Below are 23,624 nucleotides of genomic sequence, written 5' to 3'. Positions count from 1 at the left end.
CCATATGCATTTTATAGCAAACAGTTACAGAACGCTTTTCAAATACCAACTCGACCGATCCAAGGTGCTCCTGTAATTCTGTTTTCGCATTAAATATTTTCAAGACTTTCCATACTTTATGTCATACACCAAAAGAAATCCTCAAAAAGTGATAAATAACTTTTGTAACTACAGAACCTGAAGAAATTGGAGAAGGATATCGTTCATGAGAGGTTCAATTTGCAGGACACTCATAAATGAAAGTTAAATATTTTTCAAAATAATATCAAAGTTACGGCTAAAAACAAACAAAAAGTAAAAAGGCACCACCTGTTTGCATATTCATCTGACAGCAAAAAATTGCGCATAAGTTATTATCTCAGCAAAATAAACGATTGTTACAGTAAAAGCACAATCACATTGTTATATCTTGAACTGACAATCACTTTCAAAATAGCATCTAAATATATGTTTGTATTATCAAATTTTATAATATCGTTTGTTTTATAAGAATATGTTTGAAACTTTTTTATCTTGAACGGAAAATCTACTTCCATTCACGAATCAGAAGCAAATATGATTGTACAAGCAATAATATTCAAAATTAATTCATAAAACGCTCGACTTTGCTTTTGAGTTTTGAGGTTTTACAAAATGAGGACCAGAGTAAATTATTATTTATCTTCAAAATAAATACATGTCAAATACCTTGTCTCATGTTGAACACTACTTTACAGGAGCATAAATGGAATACAGATACTGTAATGTAAAGGCAGTGGACACTATGGTAATTGTCAAAGACCAGTCTTCACAGTTGGTGTATCTCAGCATATGCATACAAAAAAAAAAAAATCTGAAAATTTGAGCTCAATCGTTCATCTAAGTTGCGAGATATTAATGAAAGAAAAAAAAAAACACCCTTGTCGCACTATAATCACACAAAGTTGAGTGCTTAAAGCTTGATTTCTCAAAATCAAATTCGTTGAAAATTACTTCTTTCTCGAAAATTACGTCACTACAGAGGGAGCTGTTTCTCACAATGTTTTATACTATCAACCTCTCCCCATTACTCGTAATCAAGAAAGGTTTTATGATAAAATTTTGTGAGTAATTACCAATAGTGTCCTCTGCCCTTAAGCGCTCAAGTTGTACAGTGTTATGACCTGTATGGGACACAAGTCACTTAATCTTGTGAGTACACCTAAGTACTTTCATCATGGTACATGTGAACCAACACTTTAAGAAGCTCACAACTAAAATAAGTGGTTAGTTGGTACTGAAAGTCTATTTTGATACACGGGTGGTAATAATTTGGCACTTCCAAGCACTACCATTTTTGCAATTGGTACCGACCTTTTGGTACCTGGGTACTAACATTTTGACATCATGGTACTAACATTTTGGTACCTGGGTTTTAACATTTTTGTAAATGAGTACTTACATTTATTACATAGGATTTGAGACATCGCATGGTGAAGTATCAATGTATATATTTGAAGAATTTGTTCTTAGAGAACTGTCTTTCTTTATTCTACTACCGAGGAATAGAATATAGTACCTTTGTACTAACGAGTTTAGTACCTGGGTAATAATATTTAGCACCTGGGTACTAAAATTTTGATACCTGTATGTGTCATTCATCAGTCCAGTTTTTCAGGGCCAGATCCTGTCGATTCCTCGTCGTTATTCTGAACTTCCTCCTCAGCCTGTAGTTGCTGTTGCCACATCTCGGCATACACACCATCATGCATCAGAAGCTCTTCATGCCTGAAATAAAAAAAATAAAAATCCAAGAGAAACACATTCAGAGGCTGTTCCAATATTCATAGTACAAAAAAATACATCTATGTATCAAGACATGATATTTTTTACTTTAAAGGCAGTGGACACTATTGGTAATTACTCAAAATAATTATTAGCACAAAACCTATCTCAGTGACGAGTAATGGGGAAACGAGTAAAGGGGTTGTTTGAACGGATGAACTAGTACCAGTAAAGAGTGTTGAAACATGGGGGTGACACGCGCGCTTGCACCTATGCTTACAAGACAGTTTCTCTATTCCTATTGGTCGAGAGCAACAACTGGAACAGTTGTGCCACATCACGCGATACGCTGAAGCGCACAGCATCTCCTTATAAGGAGTTGTTTACCCCAGGGCCTTACCATTTAATAGCTGGAGGGGTCTTCACCACACATTGATTCCCTTATTAATATTTCTATTGCTGTGGACTGAAAGAGGAGTCCAACCTATCGACCGTTACCCACCTTCCTCTTTCGACGATATGCCCATCCTGTAGGACGAGGATTTGGTCAGCGCCAATGATCGTTGATAATCTATGAGCGACAACGATCGTTGTTCGATTCACACACACATTGGCGAGAGATGACTGGATGTTCCGTTCTGTCTTTGTGTCAAGGGCTGAGGTAGCCTGTGGAGAGAAAAACAAAATCACAAATGTAAATTTTGATTAGTGAGACGTGTCAGTTTTTGAATAAGAGAAGCATTATGTACTATTGTAACAACTCTCAGATTGTGTATTCTCATTAAAGTCATTGGACCCTTTCGGTAGAGGAAAAAAAGAAAAGGTTCACAGATTTACAAATAACTAACAGGGTTTACAGAAGGTAGTGGTGAAAGACTTCTCATGAAATACTTTTCCATGAAATGCTTTACTTTTAGAGAAAACATTAAAACAATATCAATTCTCGTTAATGAGAATTACGGATTTATTTTAAACACAATGTCAGACACGGCGAAACTTGCGGAAATAAAGCTGGGTTTTCCTTGTTATTTTCTCCCGACTCCGCTGACCGATTGAGCCTAAATTTTCACAGGTTTGTTATTTTTTATATAAGTTGTGTTACATGAAGTGTGGGCCTTGGACAATACTGTTTATCGAAAGTGTCCAATGGCTTTAAGATTGGTATATAGTTCAGAATATTATGAGCTCTTTATGAAATTGAGCAACACTAAGTCCCTTTGTCATTAAACACTAACCTCATCCAAAAGTACAAATTCAGGAGCTTTAAGAATTGTTCTAGCGATAGCGACTCGTTGTTTCTCGCCTCCACTCAGCTTCAACCCCCTCTCACCAACAACCGTCTTGTACTCTGTGAAAATAATCAATGAGAAGATTTTTTTTAAATAATGATCCAAATAGGGTTCAACTTTCTAAATGCTGGTGTCAAAATGGTTCACTTTCAATACATGCATTGCAAGTCCACTACTTTAACCTTTTTCTGGTCATTAGCTTTTTAACACTTTAAGGTAGGTTCATTGGTTTTCACAAAAAGGTCAACTCCACATGTGATTACATAATAGCAAGATGGAAGTGGGTATCTCTATCCCACCCCAGCCACACCATTCGTGAACATACACTTTTAATTTGTAGTTTCAAATAGAGCATTGACCTTTAAAGGACTCACTACTTTTTCAAAATGTCCACAGATTTACATTAAACGTACAGGGTTTGAAGATAATGATAGTGGAAAGCTTCCCTTCAAGTACATGTATAACTAACTGAGGTTGTGTATTTTTGAGAAATGAGTAGAACAATTCACAAAATAGTTTTCGTCTCATACAGTAATAATTTGTAGTTTCAAATAGAGCATTGACCTTTAAAGGACTCGGGTACTTTTTCAAAATGTCCACAGATTTACATTAAACGTACAGGAACTAAAGATAATGATAGTTGAAAGCTTCCCTTCAAAACTAACTGAGGTTGTGTAGTTTTTGAGAAATGAGTAAAACAAGTCACAAAATAATTTTCGTCTCATACAGTAATAATTTGTAGTTTCAAATAGAGCATTGACCTTTAAAGGACTCGGGTACTTTTTCAAAATGTCCACAGATTTACATTAAACGTACAGGAATTAAAGATAATGATAGTGGAAAGCTTCCCTTTACTAGCTGGGGTTGTGTAGTTTTTGAGAAATTAGTAAAACAAGTCACATGAGACGCAAATTATTTTAACATGTAGAATCCCATTATTCAGTTATGACACCTCAGTAAGTAAAGTTTCAAGGAAAGCTTTCTACTATCATAATCTTCAAACTGTGTAAGTTTAATGTAAATCTGTGGACATTGTGTTTTTTGTTAGGAAAAAGTACATAGACCCTTTAAAAATTCGGCACTTAGTTTACTTGTCACTCTAGATACATGTTTAATAACTGGGACAGTTTCTCATACAGACTGGAATAGTCTGGCAATGTTTGTAAACACTCTTGAGTTGAACGACAGGAGTAGTGGTGACATTTGGCACACTATGTCACTTCACAAGACTTTAGAATGTTACTGGAATGTCATTTGTGGGAATAGTTGACTTGGGATTATTTATGTTCAAGGGAGAGGATACTCTGACAAATTTTCTTTAGAAAAATGGATGTTAAAGGTTACTGGTAGGTTTATTAATTGTGAAACAAAAAGGAATATAAAAACATACTTGTTAAGAAATACTGCAGTTGTTGATATTAATAGTTAACATTTCCATGGCGCTCTACCACGAACACAGCACCTCATTAGTATAGACTAATATTAAAAAGGATTGCTTTTAAGTAATATGGTTTGAATTTATTTGTTACCCTACAACATTTGAGAAATGATTCACGAAAGAATAATTTATAACGCTTCTGAGGGCTGGTGCTGTAACCCTGCTTAACAGGGATGGATTCATTGTTTCTGTGAATAAGCTCTTTTTCTTTTTTAACCTGAGAGGTTCACAACTCCCGAAGGTTGAGAAAAATCTGAATTGCTACTTACAGTTTGGGAACGTAAGAAGAAAAAAATGAATATCTAACTTACGGCTAGGGAATGTAAGAATCCTTTGGTGTATATCTGCAGCTTCTGCTGCAGTGCTCACCTCCTCCTCACTGCTTCCTATCTTACCATAAGAAATGTTATACCTAAGCAGGAAAACAAAAGTAATAGAACTCGATCAATTGACCCATTTCACCTGACGCCTCCATCAGAAAAATCTTGAATGCGCCATACTAGTAGATAAGTGCACATTTTAGGCGGCGCGCCGTTAGTACAGGTAAACCTAACTGCCCACCAATATAGTGAGCGTGGCATCAGTCATCGTGTGTGACACGCGTGCAAGGGGTCAATAACACAGAAAATAAAAATCAGGGATAATAATAGCTTAACAACACTGAACACCATCAGTTTTAACTCGAAATAAGCGCTAGCATTTGTTAACGATCAAAGGAGAGCTGTTGATAGCATAAACCTTGCGAGAACGGCTCCCTCTAAAGTAACGTAGTTTTTGAGAAAGAAGTGATTTCTCAATAAAATATTTGAATTTTATTTTGAGACTTCAGAATTTGGTTGTGAGGTCTCAAAATCAAGCATTTTCACCCTAGCAGCGTTTTTCTCAAAGGCTAAATGACAACTCACCACACATAAAGTTTGCTGGTGCAACAAAAGCAGTCAAGTGGAATGAACAGAGAGAGAGCGGCAGAAAGCACTCTGAAAAGGCAAACTTATTTACCTGATGTCGTTGTTGAAGAGTACTGTGTCTTGTGGTACAACGCCAATCACCTTCCGTAAAGACCCTTGTGTCACCTAGTTTCGAAATAAAGGGGCATGTCATTAATCAGTCGAAGAGAAGGATTTTTTTTACTTAAAGCCATTGGACCCTTTCGGTAAACAGTATTGTCCAAGGCACACACTTCGTGTATCACAACTTCTATATCAAATAACAAACCTGTGAAAATTTGGGCTTAATCGGTCATCGGAGTCGGGAGAAAACAACGGGAAAACCCACCCTTGTATCCGCGCATTTCACCGTGTCATGACATGTGTTTAAAATAAATCCGTCATTCTCGTTAACGAGAATTGATACTGTTTTACTGTTTTCTCAAAAAGTAAAGCATTTCATGAAATAACATTTCAAGAGAAGTCTTTCACCACTACCTTCTGTAAACCCTGTAAGTTATTTGTATATATGTGAACTTTTTTTTTCTTCTTCCTGTACCGAAAGGGTCCAATGGCTTTAAGACTCCTACTGACTTGGGTTTGATTGACAAAATATACAAGTAGGTTGGAAATGTATTTCAGGATAGTCTTTTTCACTTACCTTTTTAATGTCTTGTCCGTCAATTCTTATCTGCCCATCTTGGATGTCATAGAAACGAAACAAGAGACGAATAATTGTGCTCTTTCCAGCACCAGACGGTCCAACCTGAAGGAAAAAAAAACAAGAAAAATCAAGCTTAGTAGAAAAAAAGGGTATGAAGGCCCGGTCACACAGGCCCCGATAACGAGAACGAAAACGATACAAATGCACGCCCTCGATTGGTAGAATGAGCGTGGGCGTATTCTGCGTGGAGCAATTCAATCACTCGCGAGCGTGCATTTTTATCGTTCTCGTTTTCGTTATCGTTATCGGGGCCTGTGTGACCGGGCCTTAAGCCAAAGTGCCATAATATAGCTAAGAAAAATATACTAAGCCAGAGTACAGATCATTCATGACTGCAAATTATATACTTGCTACTGTACCTACCAGTGCGAGGGTCTGACCGGGCATAACGCTGAATGAAACTCCTTTGAGGATAGGTTTTCTGTAACAAAAGAAACATAAAATGGTTTTTTGATGTACATCCGCATTTGATTGTTTTCGTTTGGTTTAATTAATTTTCATATTTTTATTTTTTTACTGGTATTGTGTTGAATTGTTATGCACTCTCGAACAGCAGGCTGGTCCTGGAGAGAGCGCAATAATAAGTTCAATAAATTATTGTTGTTATAAACACAGTTATAATACAAAACTGATACAATAACATGTATGGATGGAGTAAGATGATTCATGACAGATCAACAAAAAGATACGTATTGTCAACCCTTGTTACAAAGAGCAATGTTAAAAAGAAGTGGTGCTTATAAGGAGCACATTCTGAAGTTTCTTTGCTTTGCTGTCCTCTTATAACAGCGTTCCTGTAATTAAAGGAACACGTTGCCTTGGATCGGACGAGTTGGTCTATAAAAAGCGTTTAAAACCGTTTGTTATTAAATGCATGTGGTTAGAAAGAGGTTTTAAAAGTAGAATATAATGATCCACACAAGTATCACGAAAAAAATGCACGGTTTTCCTTTAACGTCGCGAACTAACACGGTCGGCCATTTATGGGAGTAAAAAAATGGCCGACCGTGTTAGTCGACGAGGTTAAAAGAAAACCAAGCAATTTCGAGGCATATTTGTGTGGATCATTGTATTCTACTTTTACAACATCTTTCTACCCATATCCATTTTATAACAAACGGTTACAGAATAGTTTTCAAAGACCAACTCGACCGATCCAAGGCAACGTGTTCCTTTAAAGAGGTTTCCCCAGCCGTGACACTTGTGTCCTTAAGCAAGACACTTTACCATTGCTTTGTCCTTCGGATGGGACCTAAAGCTGTTGGTACCATGTGTTGTGTAACGCATGTAAAAGAACCCAGTGCACTTATCAAAAAGAGAAGGGGTTCACCCCGGTGTTCCTGGCTGTGGCTTATTAGTGCTACACAAATGGGTCTCAGAATCCATCACTGCAATAACCTATCTTTCTGAAAGTTTGTATATACTCAGCGCTAGTGCTGGGCGAATAGTGAAATTTTGTTATTCGGATACCGCTGGCCAACTATCCGAAATTAACCGGATATTCGAATAGTTTTTTTCGCCGCTAGAGGGCGCTATAAAAAAAATAAAAATAAAAAAATATTTAGAAAAATATTTTTTTTGTCGCTAGAGGGCGCTGTTCATTCGTGAATGAGATCTTCTGGGCGGATTGATATTAGTTTTAGACAGTGTCACTCGGTTCATTCATAAAAAAGACCGGATCTAATTTAAAGATGGCGATTTGCTTTTTCTTTTGATCGTGGATGACTCTTTGTGAAGGAAAACTTTTGTAATCTTTGAACAAATTACGTCAGAAATGTCATTGTTTTGACTCTTCACGGAGGTGAGCATAGTTAAATACTTAATTTATGCTGTTTTATGCTGTCTTAATAGAAGTTTCATTAGGATTCAGACAAAACATTCATGTCAGTTGTCGCCCGACGTCCGCGGATATTCGGATATTAAAGAATATCCGGTTACTTGGTTGTAATTACAGAACTATCCGGTTTATAAATAGCTATTCGCGCCCTATGCGGATATCCGGTTAAGAAAAAAAAGGCATTCGCGGTTACGGATAGGAAAACCTATTCGCCATTAACCGGATATTCGAATTATTCGCCCAGGCCTACTCAGCGCCTTGAGTACCTTGTTTGGTAGATACTTGCGCTATATAAGACTTCGACATTATTATTATAATTTATTATAAGAGGTAATTTGAAAGTCCCAGAAATCTTGTTGTAACAAGAGTCAGTTGTAAAGACAATATGCATTTATGAGAATCTTCAAGAAAATGTTATTTACCAGGAAAGATTGAGAAATAATAACTCAATGGAAAGGACAAAACGCATTTACTTTCTTAGGGTTTTAACAAAATATATAAATATTAAGTAATATTAAAGTTTTTGCTTTAACTTCAAATTAGTTATGGGTCGAAAGGGGGGATGCAACTCTGATATATCTCCAATGATTGATTGTATTTTCTGTTTTTTTTTTTTTTTACTTACGCTTCGTTGTAATAGAAACTGACGTTGTCAAATTCAACAATTCCTCTTTTGACCTCAAGGCTCTTAGCAAGTGGAATGTCAGCGACCTATGGTGATGGAATCAAGTACAGAGTTCAGTTACATTACGTAAAGAAGATTTTCAACACAATCTTTGTGTCCCTTGAGAGCGATTAATCTTATAAATAATTATTTAAATTATTATTATTATTATAAAACTAGAGTGGCAAAAATACAATCTTCTCATCTATAGGCCTGATGTTAAATTATTATCTATCAAGTTATAAGAAATCTTCTTTAGCAAAGCAAAGTTTGTGGGTTTAATCTTGTAAAACTAGAGTGGCAAAAACATATAATCTTCTAATCTATAGGCCTGATGTTAAAGGCAGTGGACACTAATGGTATTTACTCAAAATAATTATTAGCATAAAACCTTTCTTGGTGACGAGTAATAGGTAGAGGTTGATGGTATAAAACATTGTGAGAAACGGCACCATCTGAAGTGCCATAGTTTTAGAGAAAGCAGTAATTTTCCATGAATTTGATTTCGAGACCTCGGATTTGGAACTTGAGGTCTCGAAATCAACCATCTAAACACTCACACCTTCGTGCGACAAGGGTGTTTTTTTCTTTCATTCATATCTCGCAAGTTTGATGACCGATTCAGCTCAAATTTTCACAGGTTTGTTATTTTATGCATATGTTGAGATACACCAACTGTGAAGGCTACATGTAGTCTTTGACTATTACCAAGTGTCCACTGCCTTTAAGTTATTATCTACCAAGTTATGAGAGATCTACTTTAGCAAAGCAAGGTTTGTGGGTTTGAATCCCACCCGAGTGATCTAGCTTGTGGATTTGTCTAACAGAGTTTGGGAATGTACAGAGTATACCATAATTAATACATATTAACATAAGGGCAAAACAATATACAAAATTAAATTGTTTATAGTGTATACTTAAGACTATTTATTTATATAAAATATATATTTTTAATACAGAATATATAAATACCAGTGAGGAAACGTAAACAATTAGATAAGCCTACTTGATAAAGGAAAAGACAATGGAATAGAAATTTAAACCATTCATATAGCACCACTTCTAAAGAAAATCCGTTCTTGGGCACATAAGAAACATCAACAGACAAAGAGCAAAGATATCAAAGAGATCATAGCCAAAAGGTGCGTATGATTAAATGCCCATTAAGGATTGTCTCAATCAGTTTTGACTTTAAAGTTTCAAAGTTTCTAATTTCCAAATGCAGCTGTTCAAATGTACAGATGCAATAGTCCTACTATACAAAATGGCAACTGCATAACTGGGATATATAAATGGCAATGAAAAATGGACACAAAAATACATCTAAAGATACATATAATAAATTTAAACCATTCATATAGCACAATTTCTCAAGAAAACCCGTTTTGGTGTACAAACGAAAAGTCAACAGACAAAGATCGTAGTCAAAAGGTGCCAATGATGAGCTATCAATACAACTGTTTCAATCAGTTTTGACTTTAAAGTTTCAAAGAATCTTATTTCTAAATGCAGCTGTTTAAATGTACAGATGCAGCAGCAAAAAGGATCACTACTACACAACATAGCAAGTGCACACATGTAATATATAAAAGGTCATAGAAAATGTACACGGAAGATACATCGATATAGATACAAATGGAACAATATGAAATATTGAAATGCACGGAAGGAAACATCAATGAACACAGTGTCATAAAAAATGCACAAAACAATATTCAAACCAAAACATCTTTCAAAAAATCAAAGGGAAAGAAAGCATGTATGCACACAATTTAGTCAAAATGCACAAATATACATTCACAGCAAAACATCAGCATACTATGCAATGAAAGAAAGCATCAATCAACACAATGTTGTGACAAATGCACAATATCAATATTTACAGCAAAACATCAATATAAAAATCAAAATGATAGAAAGCAATGATAGAATTCAGTCAAATTGCACACAATCAAAATTCACAGCAAAATATCATATGCAATGACAGAAAGAATCAACAAACACAATGTCATGAAAAATGCACAACATTAATATTTACAACAAATCATCATCCAACAACGTTAAAGGAACATGTTGCCTTGGATCGGATGATTTGGTATACAAAAAGCGCTTGTAACCGTTTTTTTACTAAAATGCAAATGGTTGGAACTATGTTTTAAAAGTAGAATACAACGATCCGCACAAATTTGCCTCGAAATTGCGTGGTTTTCCTTCTACTGTGCGAACTAACACAGTCGGCCATTTATGAAAGTAAAAAATTTGACTCCCATAAATGGCCGAGTGTGTTAGTCGACGAGGTAAAAAGAAAACCACGCAATTTCAACATTTTGTATGGATCAATGTATTCTACTTTTACAACATCGTTCTACCCATGTGCATTTTTTAACAAAGGGTTGCAAAGGCTTATCAAAGACCAACTCGACCGATCCAAGGCAACGCATTCCTTTAAATTTAGGCAGAGTCAAATCAGACACCGTGTCCTAAACAAACCAGAGTAAAAGGAAACTTACGTCTTGCTTTTCTTTCAGTAGATCAATCATATTTTCCATATCAATAAAAGCTTGTTGGATCATTCTGGTATAAAACAAAAACAAAAATATCCCTTAATATAAATGGTATGAATTGGAACATAGGCTTTTGTTCCAAAAGGTTGATGGGGCAGTCATGATGTCTCAGTTGTGTCTTTCCCTGCCTTTCACCTCTGTGGACCCCGGTTCGAGCCCGGACCGAAGCCTTGCATGTGGATTGGGTTTTTTCCGTCCATACAAGTGTACCCAACTGTATGGGTTTTCCCTCTAGCATGTAATGGAGTGGGAGTGTCGTGGCCGAGCGGTTCAGAACCGAATTCAAACTCTGGTGTTTCTGTTTGAATCCCCAGCCGTGACACTGTGTCCTTAAGCAAGACACATAAATATTGCTTCGTCCTTCGGATGGGACGTAAAGCCGTTGGTCCCATATGTTGTGTAAACGCATGTAAAAGAACCCAGTGCACTTATCAAAAAGAGAAGGGGTTCGCCCCGGTGTTCCTGGCTGGATTGGCAGCATATTGCGCCAAAGCACCTTGTAAACCATTACGTGGTGCTTAAGGATTAGGTCTTATATCTCAAAATTCGCCCCACTCCTTGCAGTATTAATACCTGTCACTTTGTATCAGTTATTATTATTACTATTATTATTATAGGGGTTTTCCTCTGGCATTTAAAAATGTTCTTCTCTATAAAGGTTGGTGTGATGTTTCCATTGTAGGATGCCAATTATATAATTCAGATTCAGACATACCTGTAGTAGGTTCCAAAATAATTGAGTGGGCCGTAGAGCTGAATAATGTAGGAAGCAAACAGCACGTAATCTCCAACCTGTCAACAACAATTCAAAATACTCAATACTCAACAGATACTTAGTATTACAAAAACCTTACAACTTATTAAAGGCAGTGGACACTATTGATAATTACTCAAAATAATTATTTAAATAAAACCTTTCTTGGTGACGAGTAATGGGGGAGAGGTTGATAGTATAAAACATTGTGAGAAACGGCTCCCTCTGAAGTGCCATAGTTTTTAAGAAAGAAGTAATTTTCCACGAATTTGATTTCGAGACCTCAAGTTTAGAAATTGAGGTCTCGAAATCAAGCATCAGAAAGCACACAACTTTGTGTCACAAGGGTGCTTTTTCTTTCATTATTATCTCGCAACTTCTATGACCGATTGAGCTCAAATGTTCACAGGTTTGTTATTTTATGCATATGTTGATATACACCAAGTGAGAATACTGGTCCTTGACATTTACCAATAGTGTCCACTGTCTTTAAAACTTATTAAAATCAAACTCATTTTACATTCAATTGTCAATAAATACTCAATACTCGTCTCGTTAATTACTCAATGGTCAATGAAAACTCAACTGTAAATGAAGGGTGAAGATTGATGCTCATTATGTACTTACAGTGAGTTTTCCAATGCTGACATAGTAAGCGCATAGCAGCGAGCCAACAAGCAGACCGCTGGTGATGACTATGTTCTGCGAACAGTTCAGGATAACCAGAGAAGCTATGGACTTCCATTCGCTATACTGCGAAAAAGAAGAGAAAAGTATTGTGTGAATGTATGGGGACATCGGGAACATATCGAGCATGGCGTCAAACTGAGTCTGGTGCTAAGTGGTCTATAGCGTGGTAGGTAGTCAAGGATCAAGACTTCTTACCTGATATGATGTAATAGCTTCGTCATACACACCAACTTCAAATTCCTCGTTTCCATAGTACTTCACCTGAAGTAGAGAATTCATGATAATTATTACCATTGTGTCTGCCATTTCTGTCCAAAGCAAACAATGATAGCAGTGTTTGGTTTGTTCACACACAGGAAATAAGCACAGGTCCCTGGTCTTTTTCTGTCTACGATGGAGACCAGCGAAAAAAGAAAAAAAATTCACCACGATTGTCTATGCATGTTGTGTGAATGTACACCGACCTAGAACTATGGTTTTCTGTCCAAAGCAAGCAATGATAGTCGTGTTTGGTTTGTTCACACAAGGGAAATAAGCACAGGTCCCTGGTCTTTTTCTGTCTACGATAGAGACAAGCGACAATAACAAACTCACAACGATTGTCTGTGCATGCAGAGTGAATGTACACCGACCTAAAACTATGGTTTTCTGTTCAAAGCAAACAATGATAGCCATGTTTGGTTTGTTCACACAAGGGAAATAAGCACAGGTCCCTGGTCTTTTGTCTGTCTACGATGGAGACCAGCGACAATAACAAACTCACAACGATTGTCTATGAATGCTGTGTGAATGCACCACACATGTGCGCAATATGATTGGTAATCAACAAATGCAACAGTGATTCAGTGCTAGCTGCGCAAACACCAGTGAGACGGATAGATAAAACTGTTGGTCAAAGCAAGAAGACAGCAGTGAAAAGGTTGTGTTAAAGCCATTATACACTTTCGGAACAGAAAAAAAAGTTCACAGATTTACAAATAGTTTACATGGTTTACAGAAGGTAATAGTGAAAGACTTCTCTTGAAATACAATTCCATGAAATGCTTTACTTTTTGAGAAAACATTAAAACAATTATCAATTCTCGACAACGAGAATTAAGGATTTATAGTAAACACATGTCATGACACGGCGAAATGTGCGGAAACAAGGGTTGGTTTTCCGGTTATTTTCTCCCGACTCCGATGACCGATGATTGAGCCTAAATTTTCACAGGTTTGTTATTTTATATGAGTTGTGATACACGAAGTGTGGGCCTTGGACAACACTGTTATACTGAAAGTGTCCACTGAGAAAGTGACAAAAAATTACCGTTTCAAAGTTGAGCATTGAATCCACTGCTTTCTGCTTCATCTTATTATCGCTGAGATTCATCTCACGACGGAACTTTGTCCTCCATTCGGTCACGGCTACAGTTGCACCTGTAAAGCAGAGGTCAGAGTTCAAAGTTCAACAAACCTTGTCAATATTAAAGGTTTTACCCGTACATCGATGTGTGTTAGCACTGTAAACTTCACTTTCCGAGATATCTGTGAAAAAAATCACAGGTATATTACTCGGATGGGATTCAAACCCATGACCTTTGCAATTCTAGAGCAGTGTCTTACCAACTAGACTACAGAGATTGTCCGGTGGCTAGAGGCAGTTTGAATCCAATACTTTAGAGGCCGGTATCGCAACGATTTAATAGAAGTTAAATTTGCATTGAGGATAAAGATAACTCACCGAGGTGCTGTAGCTTTTGAAAAATTAGAAAAACGGTTTCATGAAAACTTGTTTTCCTTCTGGCATACAACAAATTTGCGCGACTCTCCTGAAAACATCGTCTGTGATTTTCACCTTTTTTCTCAAAAACTTGTCGACTAATGAAGCTGAATCTTCTACAGGTACGTAATGGCAACAAACTTGATTTTCAAAAGGTATCAAAACAAAGGCAGAATGCTGATATTTCTAATTATTGACCCCTTGCATGCGCGTCACACGCGACGACTGGTGCCACGCTCACCATGTTGGTGGACAAGTTAGGTTTACGTGTATTAACGCCGCGTCGCCTAAAATGCACACTTCACTACATAACGCAAAGCATACTCTAGGCATAGAGTTATATATTAAAACGCACAGTGAAATTGCCCACCAGTATGGCTCATTCAAGATTTTTCTGATGATGACTTCAGGTGAAATGCGTCAATAGTGTACTTACCGATGTAGAAAACCATCGCTACAAAAACAATGACACCAAACCAGGCGTTGAAGGACGTCACAAAGTAAACAATAGCGATTATGATATCAATAATTGTAGGCACAATCTGGAAGAGCACATAACTGAAATAAAACAAACCAGAAAATATTTATAGAAAGGTTTGCGGTAACACCATGTAATGACTATCTCTAAAGAGTTGGGGTGGTTCTGAAAAGAACCGTTGGTTTCAACTCGACGTTTCGATCAGTATGCTCTGAACGTCTTCTGGAGACATCTGCCTCCAGTAGACTATCAGAGCATACTGATCGAAACGTCGTGTTGAAACCAACGGTTCTTTTCAGAACCACCCCAACTCATTAGAGATAGTCATTACATGGTGTTACTGCAAACCTTTCTATATCAAATTTCCACCATGCAAAGTTTCAAATCCTACTCAGAAAACATTTCCAATGAGAAATTGGTTCCAAATGTTGAGAAAGTCACTGCTGCTTTTGCGGACAGAAGAGGTGTACCAACAAATTAAATCACTAATCATCTATTGTAAATACTTAGGCCCGTTTATCCGTTCTGACTTGTTGTGAGGAGATCAGGGCCCAATTTCATAACTGCAAGCACTCCAAAAGGCACGCTAACCTTCCGGTGCTAACCGCACGAAAATAAATGACGTCACAATGCAAATCCACGGTAAACACGCAATATGGCTGCCTAATTTTTCTGCTAATTAGTGAAATACGCTAAGGCTTAAGCAATTTTTTCTGCTACAGTAAGCACGCAAATTTGCTTACCGTTATGAAATTGGGCCCAACTGGCCACCTTTAAAGAAAGCGGACACTATTCGTAATTGTCAAAGACCAGTCGACTTCTCGCTTGGTGTATCTCAACATTATGCTTAAAATAACAAACCTGACAAAATTTGAACTCAATTAGCTGTCAAAGTAGCGAGATAATAATGGAAGATAAAAACCCCTTATTGTTACTTGTCTCACCTCAGTAAACTGTTGATGCTTGTTGTACCTCGATCCATCATTCTAAGAACCTCACCAGTCTTTCTGTTCAGATGCCAACGCAGAGATAAACTACACACAGAAAACAAAACCCACACAAATCATTGTGAAGCCGAGGACTCTCAGGAACAGTTAATCATTGTATAAGGCGAGAACCCCCATAGAGTACAAAGAAGTGAGCTTCAGTTTTAGATGTAGGAGGAAAACCCAAGAGAACTATTTTAGGGAAAACCCACGCAGCAGGCAGTAGGGACTGAAAACCCAATCCACTAATCCACAAAGTAGCCGCTTTTGGGATTCAACCCTTGGAGTGCATGTTGGCGACCCCAACCAAAGCCAAACCGATTCAACAAGTCGGTTACTGGTTGGTCTGAACGGCATTGCTCTGCGCTCAACCGAACACGCGAAAACGCTCAACCGATAACCAGTGTTTCTGGTGGGGTCGCCCAAACGCACTCCAGCCCCCGATTTCACGAAACTCATCGCAAGCATCGTAGGGTTTGCGATGCGTCGCAGACCTATAAAACACGTTGCGGCTGCGACGAGTTCGCAACTTACAACGTGTAACCGGTCACAACTTGCACTTGCGACGCGTCGCAGCGCTTCGTGAAATCGGGGGCTGGTGCAAGAGGGGGAAGGTGAGGAAAGATACCATTAAAATAACCTGACTGGTTATAGTTGTACCTACCTATGTAAGTGACCAAACAGACGAACCATAATACTCTTTGTTGTGTACTGCTGGACTCTGATCCAAATGAACGTGCGAGCATTACTTACAAGACCGATACCAGCTACAAACAAAACATAATTATAACAATAAAATAGATGTAAACTTTGCGCCGGATATGTAAAGAATATTAATAAGGGAATCAATGTGTAGTTAAGAGGTTTTCAACTGGTGGTTTTAAACCCCAACGAGGCCTGGTTCTTGATAATTTTACCGAGACGAAGTCATGGTAAACTATCAAGAACCAGGCCTCGGCAGGTTTAAACCACTAGTTGAAAACCGATTCAACACTCTTTGATTCCCATTCATAAATACTTTTTCGATCAACAAACATCAACACTTTTGGTCAAAAAGTAAAATAAATCCAAAATTTTTAATGGTTCAATGACTCTTTCAACACAACACCCTCACGCTATGAAATGGTAAACCCCCTCCGCTGCTCTCAGGTAAACAACTCCTTATAAGGGAATGCTGTGTGCGTCGTGCCTAATGCGTGAAGTGGCACAACTGTCCCGGCCGAGGTTCTGGACCAATAGAAATGTAGATACACAGGTGCAAGCTCGCGTGTCACACCACTTTTTACTGGTCATAAACAAAGGTTTATACACATACACACCCACGTGACGCGCTCTTCACCAATAGGAATAGCGAAACTGTCTAAGGTATTTAGCAATTTTTGTTTCATCCTTACACCGATGAGTGTCAGCAATGTCTACTCAGTACTTTTCCCCCCAGCTTGATGAAGAAAAATCACAGGCACATACCCATCAAAGGTGAAAATCTAGGCCTGATTTTTTTGAAGCGTTGAATAATTCACACTTACCGGATCCACTACCCTGAAGAAACTTGAGGGTAACATATATAGCGATAAGTTGCCATGGGAACACCACTTTTTCTCCTTTTTCGACAGGCGTCAGCGCATTCACTTAAGTTGAAAAATAAACAAACAGGAAGAGTTTTTTATTTATTTGCACATTGAATTTGAAACAAAGTTTTTTGTGGTAGCGGAGATAAATGAAAACCAAGGCTGGAGTTTTCTACAGGATCCTTAGAGAGAGTTTCTAGAGAACGAGAACAAGGAGCAAAGTACCAATGATGAAACCAACGATGACATGTGAGTGAACTTAAAGGAACACGTTGCCTTGGATCGGTCGAGTTGGTCTTTTGAAAAGCGTTTGTAACCGTTTGTTATAAAATGCATATGATTAGAAAGATGTTTTAAAAGTAGAATATAATGATCCACACAAGTATCACTCGAAATTGCGTGGTTTTCCTTTTACCTCGTCGGCTAACACGGTCGGCCATTTATGGGAGTCAAAGGGAGTCAAATTTTTGACTCCCATAAATGGCTAACCGTGTTAGTTTGCAAAGTAAAAGGAAAACCACGCAATTTCGAGGCAAATTTGTGTGGATCATTGTATTCTACTTTTAAATCATCTTTATAACCATATGCATTTTGTAACAAACGGTTACAAACGCTTTTCAAAGACCAACTCAACCGAGCCATGGCAACGTGTATCTATAATCAAGTAAAGTGTAAGTTAAGTGTAAATCTGTACACATTGTGTTTTTTTGTCCTAAAAAGAGTACAGAGACCCTTTAAACACTAGACCTACGGCTTAATGTCCTATTCCTGGGACGATTTTGGTAATAATCTTGCTCATTCAAAGATACAAGTCCAGCCGTTGATTTCACAAAACTCTTCCTAACTTAAGACTAATCTTAGGACTTAGGACCAATCCCAACCCTGCACTGTAGCATGCAGACTTTAATATTAATCCTAAGTTAAGATGAGTTACTCGTCCTAACTCGAGATAAGACGATTCCTAACTCTTTGTGAAATCGACCCCTGGACTCGAATCCATTGGTCTCACCTATTTCGCCGCTCAAAACTGGCACATAGACGTTGATGACACGCGCACCAATAAGGATAAGAATACAGATGATGATGCGCAGTTGGAGAATGTAGCGACCCTTTGGCCAAACATAGGGAAATACCATCTTGGATTTAGTCCAGGCATCCGCCCACGTGGATTTAGGTGCTGGATCATTCTCGCTGTCGATCCCTGGCTGTTATAGTCAACAAAAAAACAAACGCCACAATTAATTTATATTTTAAGGGCTGACTGGGTAAACTGTTATAAACTTTGGGTTGAACCTGTAATAATTGACAAGAGCCAAAATAGAAACCTGTGATCAATAAATGTTGATGTAGGCCTCTACAATAAAACTATCATGAAAAAGTTTCAGTTCAAAAGGTTGCGTTTTTTTTTGAGACATCGTTAAAAATTCAGAGCAGAGTCCATGCAAAAAGGAATACAGAATCAGAGTTACTGACATTCTACAGTACTGTTTCTCAAATTCACATTTCGGGAGATTCCTACCTTCAGCTCCACCAAATTTCTGCATGTCTATGTTTTCTACCTTGTAGCCCTTAACCTACAGTGGCTTTTAACCTTGTTTTGGGTGACTTTCATAAAAAAAATATATAAAAAATAAATATTTTGCTTTTATAAAAAAGAGGTGGGGGGGGGGCCAATTTCAGAAATCGGATACTTACAACTTCCATCCTTTCACTTCTGTCCTCATTGATCATTAGATTGTAGCTTTTCCTCGGCAAGCCCGGGGCTCTCAACCCAATCGCAAACAACAGTAGGGTACAAACATACCGCATGACCCACAACCCAAGCTCCGCCTGCTTAATATCGCTATCAAATCCCCACCACCAATGGGGGCTGGACCACGAGACGAAGGCGATGTTCTCGTAGACGAACGCTAGAGCCCAGAAGAGGAGTAAGATAAAACCGTGGCCGGGTCGGTGACGTCTCCTCATTGTGCGCGACCGCTCCATGGCGAGAATGACGATTGAGACGAGATAGCATGCCATGTTGAAGCAGGAACTTAACTCCATGTAACCGTACAGATCCACCTTCTTGTCGTCAGTTCCTATAAGACGAAATGAATTCTGATCATTTAAGGCAATCTTCAAAGATTGCTGGGTCTTTCCTAATAAAAATCATCTCAAATTCAGAAAAGTTGGGCAGGCACCCTCATAGATTTTGCTAATTAGAAAAAACCAACAACAAAAAAACAAGCCAACATGGGTGTCATGAACACACTGAATCAATTTAGAATCATGCGTGTGGTCATGGCACACCCATAGGGTGGATGGAAAAACATTTTGAGCAAAAGATTCTGCTGAGTAAATTCCTTACTTAAAAAGCAAGATATGAGGTGGGTTACCAGTCACATCAATGGTTCCTGTATGGTATTTTGGCTAGTTACCTACTATTTGCTAAGCAAGAGTTTTCTGTGCTTATGTGTTTTATGACATAGGGCCATGGTGAGTTGACATGGAATGAACCTCCTACAAACAAGACTATAGATAGACCATCAAAAGACAATCAATGGGCAAGTATTTCCAGAGCCTAACGGCCAAATAAATAAAAATACCAGTTGATCGTCTCGACCCGCACCTTTTAGGGGGCTGCATCCTTTTTTTAAACTATTTTTTGTTTTATTCTGTATTTTTTTCTTCACATGCTTCCTTTCAATAGGACTTGCCTAGGAGCTTTTCCCGAATCTAATGTTCTCTCGAAGATGTGTAACTGTCTGTTTCATATAACAAAAATAGTGAATGCCTACACCAGCAAATCTTTGGGTGTAGTAATCCCACTCTGTTAAACTGGGTCCTAATGCATTACACAGATATAAAATAAGTTTGCCGCAGTTAAAACTGAAGAATTGTTGGCCTGTTTGATTTGAAAAACTTAGCGGCCATCTTAGAAACAAATATAAAAATTAAAAAGGCACTCATCCTCCTCTTTTTGGAAAATCCGGTAATCAACTGGTATTGTTTATTATTTTGCCTAATGAAAAAGAAAAAAATGAAAAATCATACCAAGCACTTCTAAGGTAACCATCCAAGTGCAATATTGCAGGACCATCATGATGGATAGCACGATCTGAAGACGAAACCATAACGGCCGAACTATAAATCTTTCTTCCACCTTCTCGGCTCGTCTCAAATACAGAAGAATCTGGACTCCTCCTGGGATGAGTAGTAGAAAGAGGAGAGTCGAGGAGAAAACCGTTGCTAGGAAACAGCGACTGATGCCGTCGTCGACCCATACTGGGGTCAGGCTGGTGTTGCCAGGGCAGTATTGCGGACTACTCATATTTGTGTGCAAGTACAAAAACTCAAGGTTCTGATGAAGATCAAATTCTCTGCAAGAAAAGAAAAACAGAATGCAAATCTGATTCTTAAACTTCCTCTTTTACTCATTTTGTTTTGTAATCACCTTACCCCTCTTGTTGGAACCAGGCCCCAGTTTCATAGCGCTGCTGAACGGCCGATTTTGTGCTTACTTTGCAATTTATATTTCATAGCGCTGCTAACCGTAAGCACACAAAAAGGCATGCTAACCTTCTGGTGCTTACCTTAATGACGTCACAATGCAAATCCGCGGTAAACACACAATATGGCCGCCCAATTTTTCTGCTAACCTGTGAAATACGCTAAGGCTTTAAAGCAAATTTTTCTGCTACAGTAACCAGGCAAATTTGCTTACCGTTAAGAAGCGCTATGAGCTGCTAAGCACAACAATTTGCTTAGCATGAAAGTTCTTTTTTTATAAAACCACACTTACCATGAAATTTAAATCTGTTGCATATAGATTGATACATGTATTCAGCTGTTGTTTGCTTATCCTGAAAATTACATGTAAATTTGTTTGGTAATCCTGTTTTTATCAAGAAAGAAATTTCACGCTAATAAGAAAATTTGTGTGCTTAGCAGCTCTATGAAATTGGGCCGAGCCCCAGGGTACAAAGTTACTTCTTTCCTAGTTTCTAGAAGTAGTCCAAAGGCGTTGAAAGAAACCAATGAGCCAACCTGAATGGGATGACTCAGCAATAACGCTATGCCGGGTAGGATGTCAGTCAGTGCCACTGCACTGATGTCCTGGGTATAAAGCTTTTTTACAATGCAAACCAGAATTTTACTACAATTTTCTTTATTTTGTATCTGATTTGAGAAGTTGATATTCCGTGCATACATTCTTAGTGTCCTCCAAGTCACTTTTAATGAGTTCACAGCTTAGAAAATATATCCATGGAAGAAATTATCTCTTCGATGTGATCATCATGTACCAATTAATAGTTTGAACTCAAGAGCGCATGGCTTTGAATATTTATAGTGTCCCAATTGGCAAGTCAAGTTCAATCTTTGAATATGACCCTTTACTTATTTCTCAAGACAGTCGTGCGTACAAAAAAAGGAGAGGTAAACAAAGTTTGCGCCGTAAAAATTACAGCCTGAGCAAATTAAAAAAGGCTGTCGATCACAGATCTACATCTGCCACTAAAACGGGCACTAGGCTAGTGATTAATGCAAGAAAGTGTTTACAAGCACGTCTGTTCACGACGTGCCTCTATGCGAAACGCCAATTTCAATATTCTTTTAAGACAACATTAACTTCAATTTCAAAAGAGAAAATTAATAAATAATATTTAAAAAAACATCTCCAATCAATCTGTTTATTTCCACACACACAGTATCAAAAATCACAATCAAATCAAAGGCACTGTCAATTTAATTAGGAATAATTTAAAATAAAGAAATAAATAGTTGTTTGATAAGATTAATTAAATGAATACTTAATACGCATGGAAGTCCATGCCATTCCTGCTACAACAAGGAACATGTGAGTAAAAGCTCAGCTTCCAAATCAGGTAAAAATATTTGTTTAAATGTTGTATTTTTTTTTGCAAAACAAGACCTGTATTTTTGTATACCCTTGACTCTGTTGGGTTGTGCATGCACTGGAGTCCAACCTTGGCTACTTCTAGAAACTAATAAGGCTCCCGTTTCTAGAAGTAAACCTGGTCTAGGTCCAAAGTAACCTCTTTCCTAGTTTCTAGAAGTAGTTTAAAAGCATTGATTGACAGAAACAATGGAAGAAGGAATTTCTTCCTAAACCACTCTGATCTGAGACAACCTATATTATAAATAATAATGGGGTGACTCAGCAATTGATAAGTAAATGGCATGCGGTCACACTCACAGCCAAACATCAGTCTTATCTACTTGGATTTTGTATTCTTCTTTATGTTTATTGCTTTATGTGTAAACCGAAAAAGACTTGACAATGTGGATTTGAAGTACTTCTCTTTCGTAAAAGAAAATTCCGGACTGGAACGACCCACACTGCCCCCCCCCCTCCTTCCCCTGGGCCTGGGGGTCCAACAACAACAACAACAAGCGGTCGACAGCCCAGCCCAGGAAACCCAAAACAACGCCAACATGAAAATAGCAATAATGCTCGACAACAAAATACATCAGACTTACATATTATTGCGTTCTCCGATCTGACTCAACTCGACGCTTGCAACGAACAAGAAATAATTGTCAAAACAACATCGACCCGCCGCGACAGAGAGAAAACAATCCGGTTACATAAAAAGACCGAAAAGCTTTTTATTTTGTAATGTAAGTCTGGTATCCGGACTGATCATGTGCTCAGTTTATGCATGATTGACCAAGAATTGCAAGCACTTTGGCTACAGCTACGGCTAGATCAGCGCGTCTGTCAGTGTTGAAGAATAGCAGACGCGCGCGCCCTAGCCGTAGCTGTAGCCGAAGTCGCCAATTCGGACACGGCCTAATTTTGTTCTGGTGCCAGTCTTTGTGACCAAGAGAGGGCGCTGTAACAGTTTACTGGTGGCGAAGAAGTCTGGAAGTTCGCTCGTCCCCAGCGCCTTGCTTTAAAGATTGGCCGCTGGGGCCGAGCGAAGTCTGGAAGCCGCCATAAAACTTTGAAATTCTAATGCAAGGACGAGCCAGGATGACTCAGGTACAAACTGCGTCTCTATAGCATTAGAATTATTAAAGGGTTTTGCTGCCAGATTTATTTTTCCAGGGCAATTTTGCGAGTCTGTGGGGTGCACCCATTGATCTCCATTATCTGAAACCCACCCTTGTTTTTGTTTCTGACGTTTCGCCGTGTCATGGCACGTGTTTACAATAAATCCGTAATTCTCGATATCGATAATTGATTGTTTTAAT

The 23,624-nt window shown here is 38.1% G+C and overlaps 1 protein-coding gene across 1 annotated transcript; it reads right to left on the bottom strand.

The window, feature by feature from the left end:
- On the bottom strand, window positions 1-23,079 carry LOC139949077 (ATP-binding cassette sub-family B member 6-like). Its single transcript, XM_071947481.1, has 21 exons — window positions 22,908-23,079; window positions 20,460-20,785; window positions 19,119-19,504; window positions 18,433-18,628; window positions 17,382-17,483; window positions 16,520-16,622; window positions 15,814-15,903; window positions 14,828-14,949; window positions 13,939-14,048; window positions 12,825-12,890; window positions 12,567-12,692; window positions 11,901-11,977; window positions 11,132-11,195; window positions 8,583-8,668; window positions 6,484-6,541; window positions 6,058-6,162; window positions 5,470-5,543; window positions 4,782-4,882; window positions 2,979-3,091; window positions 2,246-2,409; window positions 1-1,746 (listed from the first exon to the last, which is right to left on the bottom strand). Exons 2-21 carry the CDS (start codon window positions 20,734-20,736, stop codon window positions 1,620-1,622), a joined length of 2,547 nt encoding a protein of 848 aa, XP_071803582.1. The 5' UTR covers window positions 20,737-20,785; window positions 22,908-23,079; the 3' UTR covers window positions 1-1,619.
- Between the last annotated feature and the right edge of the window lie 545 nt (window positions 23,080-23,624).

The sequence above is a fragment of the Asterias amurensis genome, chromosome 16, assembly GCF_032118995.1.
Source record: "Asterias amurensis chromosome 16, ASM3211899v1".
Classification (NCBI taxonomy): Eukaryota; Metazoa; Echinodermata; class Asteroidea; order Forcipulatida; family Asteriidae; genus Asterias; species Asterias amurensis.
Note: the sequence above shows the minus strand (reverse complement) of the source record. Positions and strands in the feature narration are given on the sequence as shown.